Source organism: Stigmatopora nigra, chromosome 9 (assembly GCF_051989575.1).
Source record: "Stigmatopora nigra isolate UIUO_SnigA chromosome 9, RoL_Snig_1.1, whole genome shotgun sequence".
NCBI lineage: Eukaryota > Metazoa > Chordata > Actinopteri > Syngnathiformes > Syngnathidae > Stigmatopora > Stigmatopora nigra.
The window spans coordinates 10,609,772-10,623,862 of record NC_135516.1 but is presented as its reverse complement, the minus strand read 5'-3'; the positions used below and the strand labels follow the sequence as shown (position 1 = coordinate 10,623,862).

General features: G+C 44.4%; 2 protein-coding genes across 5 annotated transcripts; both read right to left on the bottom strand.

Annotated features, from left to right (window-relative positions):
* Window positions 1–273: 273 nt before the first annotated feature.
* Window positions 274–7,083, bottom strand: nectin4b (nectin cell adhesion molecule 4b). Of its 4 annotated transcripts, XM_077724076.1 has the most exons (12): window positions 6,964–7,083; window positions 6,724–6,885; window positions 5,019–5,219; window positions 4,337–4,504; window positions 3,370–3,651; window positions 3,188–3,305; window positions 2,370–2,521; window positions 2,073–2,253; window positions 1,923–1,998; window positions 1,493–1,552; window positions 1,229–1,429; window positions 274–1,105 (listed from the first exon to the last, which is right to left on the bottom strand). In XM_077724076.1, exons 2-12 carry the CDS (start codon window positions 6,776–6,778, stop codon window positions 800–802), a joined length of 1,800 nt encoding a protein of 599 aa, XP_077580202.1. In that variant the 5' UTR covers window positions 6,779–6,885; window positions 6,964–7,083; the 3' UTR covers window positions 274–799. The 4 variants fall into 4 exon arrangements, with proteins under 4 accessions (XP_077580202.1, XP_077580201.1, XP_077580203.1 ...); XM_077724075.1 differs by having other exon boundaries at window positions 6,724–6,973; XM_077724077.1 differs by having other exon boundaries at window positions 1,235–1,429; window positions 6,724–6,973.
* Window positions 7,084–7,380: 297 nt separating this feature from the next.
* Window positions 7,381–11,706, bottom strand: vangl2 (VANGL planar cell polarity protein 2). Its single transcript, XM_077725065.1, has 7 exons — window positions 11,343–11,706; window positions 11,146–11,269; window positions 10,391–10,998; window positions 9,831–9,964; window positions 9,603–9,738; window positions 9,154–9,403; window positions 7,381–9,050 (listed from the first exon to the last, which is right to left on the bottom strand). Exons 1-7 carry the CDS (start codon window positions 11,411–11,413, stop codon window positions 8,790–8,792), a joined length of 1,584 nt encoding a protein of 527 aa, XP_077581191.1. The 5' UTR covers window positions 11,414–11,706; the 3' UTR covers window positions 7,381–8,789.
* Between the last annotated feature and the right edge of the window lie 2,385 nt (window positions 11,707–14,091).

The window sequence follows — 14,091 nt, the reverse complement described above, 5'->3', positions numbered from 1 at the left end:
ATGTTGGCTTCCAAAGCAAACAGAATGTAGATTCCCTTTAACGCTTTCTCTATTCACAATTACCACAGTTACCAAACTTTTTTTCTCCAACATATCTTACTAATTGCGCGTAACACAATGCATTCAGTTTACACTATGTGCATTTCAACCTCCCACTAGTATATGTATATAATACATAGCTCACAAATGGCATTAAATCTTATTGTAGTTTGAGATGTAAACACTATAAATGGAATTAAAGTTTAAATACATAACAGAAAAGTACTGATACGGTTGAAGGTGTCAAAAAGGGACATTTTACACCTATTCCCATCCTGTTGTAATAAAAGAAACAAGCACTGTACTACATTTGTACATCTCACCTTTAAATCTTGATAGTAGTAAATCCAAGGACTAAAGCGTGTTGTTTTGCCTCCAGTAAATTCCCCTGGGACTAAATGTGGATTAAGTCCTGCATAGTAGACACCCATTGGCTCTCCAAATGTTTCTTGTTTGGGTGGAAGAGTTCCAAAGGTGTTTTCCTATGGGAATTTTCCATAGGATCTCAGTCTGAGGCCTGGTGAAAAAGAACCTGGAACTCCATAGACTTTCCATTGAGTCGTCCAAAAGTTCAACGTTTTGGGAAAAACGTTATAAAGTACTGCAATAAAAAAAAAATTAAAAAAAACAGTGTATCTCTCAAAAGTTTCAGCCCACGTGGCAGGTCCTACTTTTTGGATTAGCCACGAGAACCACATTTACGCATTAGTACGGTCTTAATGATCCAAATTCTTCACCGGGTTACGTATTAAGAGGAGCGCTATATGACCTGACCGTTAGGGTGCATCAAGATGGCGTTGGCGTGTGGCCGCGGTCGAAGGACACCATTGCTATAGTAGAAATGATTGGTCAGCGCTTGGGACAGTTGATAAGGCTCTTCATCACCATCCTCGCCGCCATCCGGCCCGTCGGCGAAAGTTTCTGCCGTTGGCGGTGGCGGAGGAGGAGGACACCAGTTGTCTTCCGACGGGGACGCCTTGTCGCACGTGTCTGACGGGGTTCGCGGGACCGCCGTGTCGTCCGGCTGAACTTTCATGGGAAGTACGGAGGACGGGAGACCGGAATCCTGCAAGAAAACACGGAACATTATAGTATATATCCATAAAGTAATGGTAACATGAAGCCCCGATGTGATATGATCTTAAAAAGCCTCAGTGGGAGTATTTTTTTTTTTTTGCCAGATGCTGACCAGTACCAGCGACATGTTGCTGCTCTCCTGATACGAGTCGGCCCTCCTCCTGAGGTTGTCCATTCCCGGATCGGACGTGGCCACCCTGACGTCGTCGCCCTCGTCGTGCCAGACGCCCGGGCGGCCGTCCACGTCCGACACCCCCAGGGGTGCCCACCTGCCGCCGAGGGTGGACTGGCTGTCTCTATAGACGGGACGTTCCTGTGGGGCGGCAAACGTGGCGGGTTAAAAGTGGAAAGTGGAACGTGGAAAATGTGAACGCACCATAGAGGCCTGGCTGTTTTTCATCCGGCTGTCTGTTCGGAGCAGTGCGTAGTCTTCAGACTGGGAACAAAAATTGACGTGGATAAGACTTCTAACTTGTTTTGAGTATAATTTTGATATGATTGCAAAGCAATCCATTTGGGTGCTTAGTAATGCTAAAGTGAGTCAAGTAAATAAACAGAAAAATGTGTCAAATTCAAATCTTATGTTCAAACGGAAAAATATCTTCCTTGGGTTCAGGTAACATTTTTTGCAGGTAAGCAAATGAGGGCGATTTATCTTAGGAAAGGAGGTATATGTTGAGGTATATGTCCGAATATCAATTCCATTCAAGGTATTAATGATTGGAGCTTTTCAAATAAAATAGAATGAAATCAAATCATATTTTCAATTTAAGTAAAGAACTGGCGTCCATTTTGCAGGCGCCTACCTGCGTTCGCGGGTCCGAGCTGAAAGAGTTGAGCCTCTTAAAGGAAGCCTCCCGAGACAAAGTGTTGACTTGCTCCCTGAACAGAAACAGCAATATTTTTTTAAAAAAATCAATAAATACATTTCTATGCACATTTGGCAAACGTCTCACGTTTTATCGTTGAGCTGCTTCTTCAGTTTTTGGCTGCGGCGTCGGTGATGGCGCACCAGCAGCGCCACGACGACGGCCATGACCAGAACGACGGCGCCCGCCGAGGCCACCACGATGATCAGCGTGGACGAGTCGATCGCCAACGGCTCCTTGCGTTGAGATTTCTCTGCGAGAAAAGAGGCTAACAAACATTGAGGTGACACATTGACATGGGAACAACACACGAATAGTAGATTTACCACCAGGGGCGCCAAAGCAACGATCTATAATCGACAAGTCCAAACAACAAGCCCTCACCTGTCACCGTCAACTTGTAGTCCGCTTTGGCCACGCCCACACCGTTGCTCACCGAGCATTGGTAAAGGCCGCTGTCGTTCAGACGCAAGCCTCGGGCAAATGTAAGACGTGCTCCTGAGGCGGCCACGCCCTCCGGCAGAGCCCCGCCCCTCCTGCGTGCATTCATCATGTCAATGTTTCATTGCTGTTGACTTGAGAGCACTTCTATTTCATTCCAAATTTTGTTTTGGCATTAAAGAAGCTACAAATGAATCAGTCCAGTGACTTCCTACACATTATGAATAGAATTTTCAGCACGAGTCCAGCGTAAGCTTGCAATTTGAGTCACAAAACCACAGCAAATTCCTTCTAAAATGTCCACTTGGTGGAATAAAAGGCAGTAGAATAGAGACGGTCGGATTAGGTTGCCCCGGGTTTCACCACAAGTATCACCTCATCGTCAAGTTTGCCCACAACCCCACCCGAGTCCAAGTACGTAGTCGGCTCGCATTTCAAGGGACCAATCCCACCTAACCTGCTGTGCATAATAGAGACGCAGGTGGACCAACTTTTTGTCTTTTTGTCTCTATACTATAGCGTAGTAAGTCGGAAAACCAAATAGGACAATCATTTTTAGTTTCCTCCAAGTAGCAATGGAGTCTTTAAGCCCATGAATAGAGGGTATGCGTTTTAGCACGTTGACCAAAATTGCGGCAGTGCAATGATTAAGCGCTTAGTAATCGTCTCGGATTCGTAAGAAATGCGCCACGTCTCGACCGACGAGAATGATACACATTGGCGTTACTGTGATAATGGCTGCGCGCTCCGACGTGTCTCACCACGTCCACGTGACGTCTTCGGGTACGGGGAAACCGCTGGTTTGGCAGGTGAGCGCCGCCTGGTCCAGTCCTACGAACCAGTTGTCGGTGGTGGCGGTGATGGAGGCGTCGGGAGGATCTGGGATAAATACAGACGCAAAATAAGTCAAACCTCATCATTTTATGACAATCTATGCACTCACAGTGCACGACGATCTGGTTGGAGAGTCTCCGCGGGCGCTCCAGGCCGGGGTGGCGCACCAAGCAGTCCAGCCGCTTGCCGTTCATGCTGCGCAGCGGGTGTAGTGAGAAGTAGCTGGAGATGGAGCCGGCCTCGTTGCTGGTGCGGTTTTGCGACTTTCCCGGAACCGTGGTGTCCCAGGAGAGGACAGGTAGCGGCCGGCCCACCGCGCGACACGAGGCGGCTACGCGGAACGGCTGGCCCTCCACCAGCACCACCGGCTCCAGTGACGAGATGGGCAGGACTGGAAGGGACACATTAAAATAAATGTACATCAAATGTACTGCAGAATAAAGCCAATCTAAAATGGAAATAATCGATGAATAATTGACTGAAATAGGACAAAATATCGAAACAAACTTCAAATTTTTGATCTTCAAATACATAACACAAAAACTCAAATATTTACTACATTAAAAACTATCTTTTGAATGATGCAAAGTAACATAAGACATGTAGGAAACACAATTAGGACCTTTTTTTAAATATCAATGATCAGTGTTTATTTGAAGAACATTTATAGTGAAAGCTATTCTTTTGGGTGGTATTTTTATTTATTTATTTTGGAAGAAGAAAGTCATATCATAAAATGTGACCTTCCCTTGTGGAGATAGACATTTTTGTGACCTTAATCTCCAGCCGCAACTGGTTAGACACGATAGTGATTCACGCTCAAACGACAAACCTTACAAAACAGGAAATTAGTTGGAACAACAAACCAAGCAAGCCATTTTCGCCCCCTCACACGGAAATTGGAAAGAAATAAACTGAAAATAATTACAAAATGTGATATTAGTCCATAGCGTACATACGCACAATACCTTGTTATTTTCCTCCATTGAATTTCGTACAGCAGTTTACCTGAACCGTCAACATTAAAAATCCCTTTTTGTGATCCAACCCCCCCAAAAAATCCCCCAAAAACTCACCCCACACAGTGAGACGGATGCGCCTCTCAAAGTTTCCATTGGGGAAGGTGGAGATGTGACAGGCGTACATGCCGTCATCGGATTCGTCCGTGTTGGGGAGGAGCAGCGCCGAGTTGGCGATGGGGTCGTCGCTCTGGAACCTCATTCGATTGACGTACCCTCGGAACTCTTCAAAACAAAAACATGTCCCACAATGCATCATTTTTCCCTTCATCTTTTATTGTGCATTCTTTGGCTAGTGCAACTACCGTATTTTCTTGCATATCCGCCATATTTGTCACTCAAAAAATGATGATTGAATCAAGGGTACGGCTTATATGCGCATAAATTAGACTGACCTACACAAAACTGTAAGGTGACAAAGACAAAACGCCATAACGAAGGACAATAAGCCTGATACTGTTATATATTTCAAAATACAGAAAAGATAAACAGATAAAAGACCAAAATACTACATGCAACTTTTTTTTTAAAGATTTTCCCTTCAAAGTAAGTCTTATACAAGAAAAATTGTAAAATTCAACGAATTTAAAAAGGTACGGCTTATACGCTGAGCCGACTAATATGCGAGAAAATACATTAAAACTCAGGTGCGATTTATAGTCTGAAAAATACGGTCATTTATTTTTTTTAAAAGGGAAAGTTTGAACACCCTGCTTTATGAGGAATCTTCTTTGCTTACCTGTTTGTCCATCTGAGAAATGGGCGGTGATGATTTGGTCCTTGGTGCCATCTCGCAACTCCTTGTACCACGTGACCTGGACCACCGTCTCGCCGACTTGGCTCTGGTAGCGACACGGCAGTCGGGTGGCGCTCTCGGCCAGCGAACGTTGCGACGTGAGAGCCTGCAGGGGCTCGATGAAGACGGCCCGGACGCTAGCCGCTAGGGGGAAAGGCAGCCATGTTTATACAGGGGTTACCAATGAATCACACAATTATAGCTACTCTTAAATTGTATATCTGAGGTGGCGGCTATTTTCCATTGATTTGTTATACAGTAATCCCTCGAATATCGCGGTTAATGTAGACCAGACGTGTTGATGTATCGATAATGTTTTCGGGTCTTTGCGTGGCATTGTTCCGAGTGTCAAAAGGCGCGGAGTGGGGGAAGCAGCGGAACAGAATGCAGCCGTGTGGCATTTTTTCACTTCTCGTCAAACTCGGGTCAGCCTGTTTGTTACCTCGGCCAATGTGCTGGTGCGGCCGTGGGATTTTTTTTTTCCCCCCCTGAAACTTCTCGTTTGTCCGTCTTTATATTTTTGCGACGAGGCATGATGACTATTTCACAATCCATTGGCTGAAACGCAATAGTCAATGTGAATTTGATTTGGTGGGGGCTCAAAAATTAAACATTTGCAGAAAATCAATACATTTTTCAGAGGTCCAAAAATAAAAACTATGCATGTACTTAAATTTGACGCAAGTTAAAAATGTAACCTCCAAAAAATGAACAAAAAATAAATAAAAAATTTGATGTTTTCAATTAAAATACACTCCCAATGTCTATATCTTAAATCTACTATTAATCTAAAGCATATTTGTTCTTAACAAGATATATGTCCTATATTTGCATTTTTGTTTTCATTAACAGTCATAAATGTTCTATATCTATCAAACTAGAACATATTTATGTGTTATGTTTGGCCCGGAGTTATTAATTTGCTATAAATCACAAATCTTAATATATGGCTCCATCCTTAAAATTACTTTCAGTTTGAACTCATGAGTAAAAACTTTAACATCAACTAAAAGGGGGTTTGAATCCAAAGGGCAAATTAGGCAGCATATAAATGTCAAAGGTCAATTCTAATGAAATCTCCCCAGATTCAAATGTATAGTTTTATTTGTTATTGTTGTTGTTTATATGCATCCAAGGAACCTATAATTATATAAAACAATCACGTTCGTGCGACAAGCTTGTTGTTATGTTGAAAGAACTGGAAAATCTTGTGTTGCAGCACAGCGCTGCCAACGTCCGCCTTGTTTTGTTCAATTCCATCGCTGCCTGCCATTGACGCTGATAAACGCCCAAACTAACTAATTGGATTGGACTTGCATGATTTAATAAAGATGATCACCCAGTAACAGGGAATGAGTTAATCGCTTTGTTTCCCACGCTGAGCTACCGTTGCAATCATTAATCAGTAGAATTATCAATCAGTAACCCATAGGTTCAAGAAAAAAACAACGAAAAAAAGACAGACAAGGCCATGTTTCAAAGTACAAATGTTTGACTTGTAACCATGTTTGTGTCCCACGCCTCACTGTGTCATCATGAGTGTCATTTCAAGACCAAATGTTTGCACTGGAGGGCCAAATTGATCATGTTTCAGTGCGCTTCATTATTCCAAAAAAAGCTCTACGGGACTTATACGAGGTCTACTCACCAAAAAAGACGACTAGTAGCGTCCAAAAGGGAACATTTCGTCGCTGAAGCTCCATTCCGGTCCACGAACGGTTTAAAAAACTTTTCCCATCATTCCTTGAGCACGCGACTCGGTTTTTTTCACGCCAGTCCGAGCAAAAGCCACAGAAAACAACTTGCGAAACTGCAAAAAATAACGTGTAAAAGACGTTAAAAGAGCATTTTTGCCAATTCAATAACAACAAAAAACATGTTGACTCACGCGAGGCTGGTGCAAATGCAACAGTGAGTGTCTCAATTGGTACACCTGTTACGGCCGTTCAAGGGTTGCCAGATAAGAGTACACTCCGCCAAAATGACAGTCAATACGATTCAATGTTCGTTTTCATATTATAAGCAGAAAACAAATAAATAATCAGATATAATTCATACATTATCCGTTTTTAAGGCATTGATAAAAATAAAAGATAGATAGATTATGTAGGTGTGCAAGTTTAGACGGTTCACGTGCTCGAACATGGCAACAAGGAGGCAGGTTATTCCGGAAAGACCGGGTGAAGGCAACAAGTCGTTAAAAGTACACATTGTGTAAGACTTTCAAAATAAAATTTAGTAAGACCCCTAAAAAATACAGCCTGTTATCAAAAATGCCCAGTGATGAGGCTTCAAAATATTTTGTTTTGAATAAGATGGTTTAATGTTGGAAAAATACTAACACACTATACATCACTAACAAGAGTTAAAAAGAAATACAATGATATAAAAAAAAATTCTACATAACCATCACTTGTTTTGTAATTGTTTTTTTCCAGGCCACTCGTAAAAACATTCAGGAAAAAATTGCATCATAACTTAGGCACCTTAAAAAAACAGACGTTATTATACGTGAAAAGTTTTTGTAGCCCTCGTGAAATCTGGTGAGTTTTTTTTTTTTTGGATGTTGCAACTTGCAAAAATGTCAGAGCAGTTAAGGCTTAAGGTTGCTATCATTTTGCTGATATAAAGTCTCCAAGAACATCCAAAAACCAAATTATTATGAGGGCAGATGAGGCTGTGATACGTACGTTGCACTCCAAAATATTGACGTAGAAAGGAAAATAAATTAGCTGAAGTATGGATTTTTGAAAAAAACTATTAAAAACATCAGTTTAAAATGAAAGCAGGAAATGCACTAACTAAATGAGTGTTATGTTGTTGTTTTTTTTTGTTAAAGCTATACAGCCCGCAGGCAAAAAAAAAAAGTGTTAAGTTGTCGTTTTGAAGTATTAAAGTGAAATGTTAACGCTTATCCACAAAGATCAATGTAAATAGGAACCAATGACGTCATCAAAAAGCACAATTTGAACTGTATTCAAATGATGCTACATTCTGCTGTGCGTACCAAAAAGGATGAAGGGACAAAAAAACACACCAAAAAAAGCTGTAAATTCAAAAAGATTTTTTAGGGGGGGATAAAATCAAAAAAATAAAATCAATTCATTCCTACAAGTCCCACAAAGTTGCAGATTTTAACGATCAAATCAGAAAATGATTTACCTGCAAGAGTAGCCATTTTAAAAAATTCTCAAAAATTGACTTGGATGCTAAAAGTTCATTTTTTTCGTGAATTGAAGTAGCATTTCCTTCAAAAGTTTCATTTTGGGGGCAGTGAGATGCAGTTTTAAAATATTTTTTTCCAACAAGAAAAAGGGAAAATCTATTGCAATAGAATTGATATTTCTCTAATAATAAAAGTTAGGTATCCCTATTGGTTTGGCTTTTTTTTACTTAGGCAAGTATGCTTAAGAGGCTACACATTTTGGGGGGTTTCATGTCAAATGGGTATAAAAATCCTTAAAAAAAAAGAAGTTGGGTCGTGGGGGTGCTCAAAAAGGGTCCAGAAGCAGTTTGGAAGGAAAGCTGCGATACTTTGCGCTCACAGTTTTTGCGACGAGAACAAGCCACACCGTAGTTGTATTCATAGTTCTGTGGTTACATATAAAAAAAGGCGCCTTTGTAAAAAAAAAAAACTGAAAAAATCGTGCCGAGACAACACGGAAAAGCCGAGTCCAAGGCATCGAGCGCTGATTTAAAGGCGTCGTGACTTCTTCACACGGACGTCTCGGACTGCAGTCGCATGACGAACTTGTGGCTCTTGGGGTCCACGAATTCCTCGCTCAAGCGGAGGAAGGGCAGCGGCGTGACGGTGACCACCAAAGAGAAATCCATGCGGCGCACGGAGAAGACCAAGCCTTGGCGTAGAGCCGACGTCACCGGCTCCTCGCTGACCAGCGTCCACTGGCGCCCTCCACCGTTGTGATGTTGGTATTGCATGGTGGGCCCCGGGTTCAGGTAACGCTCCAGGAAGGCCTGAAGGAACAACGCGCGCGAGTGTCATCGTCTCTGGTCGCTGATTCCAACTTTCCGGCACATTTTGACGATTTTTTATGATTATCGCTGGCTTTTTCCTGACCTTTGGCGTCATGTTGTGTGTGATGCAGAACTGCAGGTGGGTGAGGATGCTCTCCATGCTGTGGAAGGCCTGCTGCCGCGTGGTCCTCAAGTACTTCTGCATGGCCCGGGCCATGGGGGCGAAAATGGCCTGCGCCGCCTCTCGGGGGTCCATCACCTCGCGAGGGTGCTTTGGGGACGAGGTCGCCACCGCTTCCTCCTCGTGAAGGCGCTTGATGTGTGTGAATGCCTCCTCTACTGCCACCACCAGTCTGGGAGTGACAATGCGAGGTATTGACGTGTACAGTAATCCCTCGATTATCGCGTCTTCACTCATCGCGAATTCACGACTTTGTTTTTTTTCCGCTATTAATTATCTAAAAAAAATCTATATATATATTTAAGCTGGTGTACATTAACCGCAATATTTGAGGGATTACTGTAGTGGCTCATTGAATTGCGTGTCGGCACCTGGCCTTTCGCTTGCGGATTCGACGGTCCATCTCGGCCTCCTCGTAGTAGAACTCGTTGTGGGAGTTATCTCGCCTCCTGGCTGCGGCCGCAATCATTGCACGTGACTGCCCGCTAGAATTATTGGTCGGGTTTTCTGCAAATGACAAGCTTCTATTATTATTTTTTTAATTGAAAAAAATATTTGCAGGACTAAAATCAGCACAACAAATGAATTGAGGTGTTTACCGTCTAGCGAGTAGACTTTGAAGCCAGTCATTTTCTTGGACAGAATGGACTTGGGCAGGTTGACCAAAGCGGGGTTGTAGACAGGAAAGTCGTTGTAATAGTGATCCAACACCCACACGGCTGCTCGCTGGATACTAAAAATGTGACACAGTCACAAGTTAAAACGGGTTAGCATTGCTCAAATTGTGTGATTGCTTGTTTTATTAGCGCCATCTTGACTGCAGGCCCAAGCTTGTCAACATAACTCACCAACACAAATAAAGGGAAATGTTTTCTATATTAAATCCATAAGATGGTTACATTTTGGAATCATGAGGTCAAAGATCACTGGAAAAAAATGTGACTGTAATTGAGGCCTATGTGTCATTGAGATAAATATGTGTAAGTATTAGAGTGCATGTGCCACATAATGAGTTTTTAAAAATATTCCAGACTCTCATTTTCTTATGAAGTGCACCCTAACAGTTAGAATGCATGTCAATTTCAGGAATTCAAGTTCTAAATGAATGTCATATATATCTTTTGGCTATTCCACGGATTGAATATGTGGTTAAACTGACCTGAGGTGGCCCACGTTGTAGAAGCGACTGGCCCCATCCGTGCTGCGCACCACCTTGAGGCAGAAGGCGGGCTGCAGGTGGCGCACCTCCAGCAGCACCAGCGCCAGGTACTGGATGAAGAGAAGGGCATCCACCAGCGAGGCGGCGTACTCCACAATGCCCCGGTAGTCGCGCTCGCGGGGCTCCAGCACGCGGACGCCGTAGAAGAGCCAATAGGACGCCACGAAGAGGAAGACCAGCACCATGAGCAGGCAGCGGAAGACGAAGAATCGCGGCAGCGTGGCTCGCGGCGGCCGCAGGAAGAGCGCCCACGAGGAGATGAGCAGCACCAGCAGCTTGAAGGCCAGCGAGACGTAGAGGCCCTCGCAGGGGGTGCCGCAGGGATCCAGGTCGTCGCGCCACAGCGCCTGCGGCAGCACCAGGAAGGCCAGCGGCGTGACCAGGGCGAAGAAGCTCAGCAGGCCGCCCAGGGCCGGGCCCAGGAAGCGTTTGCATTCCAAGGGCGCGGCCTCCTCCAGGTCTTTGGTGACCCGGGTCAGGTCTTCGTTGGAGACGCTGTGCTCCGACGTCCCCGTCACCACCGTGGTGGTCTCGCCCCAGTTGTCATCCTGTCGGACGAGAAGGGACACTTTGTTTGGTACTTTTCATGCTTGGAATTTGAATCATTTCACAGTTTTAAAGTGTCACTGATGCCATCACATATTACAGATGTGAAGCTATGACGAAAGAGACACGCCAGTTGTTTTAACACCCACCCGGTCGTCTCCACGGGTGGACTCTGCGTCCAGCAGGGGCTCTCCGGGCGTCTGGATGGTCACCGACTTGTCAGGACGGCAGCTTCCATCTCTGCTTTTGGAACGATGGCGATCCCTCCGTTCCCTGCCAGAAACAAAGAAGCGATATTTCTTTTTCTTTTAACTATCACCGCGTTCATTTCCGAGGCTCCTCCCACCTGTGCTTGCGGGAGCTCCGGGAGTGCGACGACTTGTACGAGTAGCCCGAGTACTGCGACTCGTTGTCCATGTCTCGGGCGGGCGGCGAGCGGGCTTTGCGAGCCCCGCTTCCTCCTCCCCCTCCTCCGCCGACGCCGCCCAGCTGGTTCTTGCGCTCCGAGATGGATTTCGTGGAGAGGGCCAACGGCAGCTTGAGCAGATCAACCTTGCTCCTGAGGGAATCTATCTTGGAGGCCGAGGTGAGGGGGGCGGAGGGAGAAGGCGGCGTTGGCGGCAAGCCGGGGGAACGGGGGGAGGAGAGGAGGGGCGGGAGAGGACGGCGGGTAGGAGAGTCGTGGCGGGGAAAGCAGAGGCGGCCGTGATCTGAAAGACAAGAGCAAAAAAAATTAAAAGAAAAATAAGCAGAACTATAAATGCGATACGCATTTTCTAGTGCGACTTATAGTCAGATGACCCAAACAAAACTCCCAGTTTCCTTTCAAAATAAAGCACTATGGGGATCGTGGAGTCATTTTGTTGGGGCAAAGTGGCACCACTGTGTGGACCAGACATGAATCACATGAATAAAATGGTTGCCAGGTTGAAATAGTTGAAGGAAAGCAGCAGCAGCTCATCACCCCCAGCGTGGGAATCAAAGCGAGCGTTGTGGCACATTCACCAACTAAAGCCTGCTTTATTTTGGCGAGACGCACTCGCCAAAACGCTCCTGGCGGTGCTTAGTCATCTCCCGACGCCGCTACCGGCGTCCGTACAAAGGCAGCCATATTGGATTACGGCGTTTCTACACAAAAAAAACTCGTTCGGCTTCTTTCCCTTCCTCCTCGTACGCCGTCTCGCATTCCCTCCACGGCTTGGCCCGTCCCCGTGGAAACCGGGCCTCGCCGCTGCCATGGCGATGAAAGAAGGAGGGGCGGAGGTTGACATGACCTCGCGCCGCCCTCTGTTAGGCCGCCCCGCCATCACACACATAAAACAGACCAAAATAGAAGTGCGGCCATGATGGACGGCTGGCTGTCATACGCCGGTTAGCGGGTGAAAGGTGGGCGTGGCGTTAAGTATTGTCCATCGGACTTCTACGAGGAATGAAGCGCCGCCGTGAGTGACGCTCTATTGGCGAGCCCATCTTACGTTTGCCGACAAAAACATCCCCTCTCTTGTCAGAAACCAAAACACGGCCACTCTCGGTTTAATTGGTCAACATCTGGGATGGAAACAATAATGCAACTAGTTTCATGCTAACACAATGCAAAGACATGTTAGCAATTACCACTGATATAGCTATTTATCTTGTTTAATGCTAAGGTAATGTAAAAAAAATAAATGAGGAATTAGGATTTATATCGCTATACATCTAGTATAACATCCAAAATGCAAAAACATTAAAAAGAAGAATTAGCATCGCAATCGCTATACAACGAGTTTCATGCTAACGCAAGGCAAAAACACACTCAGGGCTATAAAAGGAATTTTCATGCTCACTTAATGCAAAAAGACATTAAAAGAATTAGCATTGGTATTGATAAGTATTGATAATATATTGGTAAGTTTCATGCTAACAGGCTAGAAATTAGCACTGATATCGCTAACCATCTAGTTTCATGCTAACGCAATGCAAAAACACATTAAATGATAAATTAGTACTTGTATTGATACATCGCTATAGAACTAGTATAATGCTAACAATGCAAAAACACACTAAGCAGGGACTTAGTTTCTTTCATTCAATTTTCCGTGGCGCATAAAGTGATGTTTGTGAGCTGAGACAATCGAATGGTCTGCAACAAAAGTGCTTCCTGAATCCGACGCATTCGTCCAATCCAAAAGAATTTGCGCATGACCGCTCGAATGGCTTCTCCCAAGTTAAATCCAGATCTCTCCCGTTTCTCCTTTCGGCCGTGACCTCTCAGACGACCATTCGCATACTTTTGCAATCGTGACATGATTACAACATCTAATGAAGCGCATGTGGCTGCCATCGGCGACCAAAACGGACGGCATGCTACACTAAATTGGAAACATGAAGAGACTACAAGAAAGATTTCAAGAATCGCAACCATGAAGGAATTTCATGACTTAAAATATGTAATGACATACGATGAACAACTGTGAGAATTCCCCTTCTAAACAAAAATGAAGCACAAGCTCTAAGCTATCGCTCATTTCCACACAAAGCTATTCATTAAAAAGTACGTTATATGTTCCTTTCATGAACTGGCTTCTCGCTCGTGTCATTATAATCTGCTTTAAAGAGTCTTGACAGAAAACAAACCTTGAGGGATTCATATTTCTACGTGGTCCTACATAGCACTGTAATTAACACTTAATAGCAAATAAAATCGCAGACAGACGCCTGAAATGCACACAAATGACTTCAAATATCAGACAATGGCAGCCCATGAATTAATAAGGAACCTTAAAATGTAATTTGAGGCAAATATGATAACATTTTGGACACCAAACAGGTCAAAACAATGACGTGTGACATTATTGCCCGCAAGAAGGTGTCCGAACATTCGATCTAAACAGGTGTGGTGGTGTCGGATCAGGTTGCCCATTCATGGCAGCTTTGGACTGGCTTAGCATTCGTCTTACACTCCTTGAAAGCTAAGAGCCATTCAACAAATAGTGAGTCTCCCACAAATGGTTATTTTCAAGTGAAGTGTCCAGGCACAAACATATCATAAAAAGCCACTCACTTGGGACAATGAAACTTTAGACCAACATACAAAACCACCAGAGTGTCTGCTG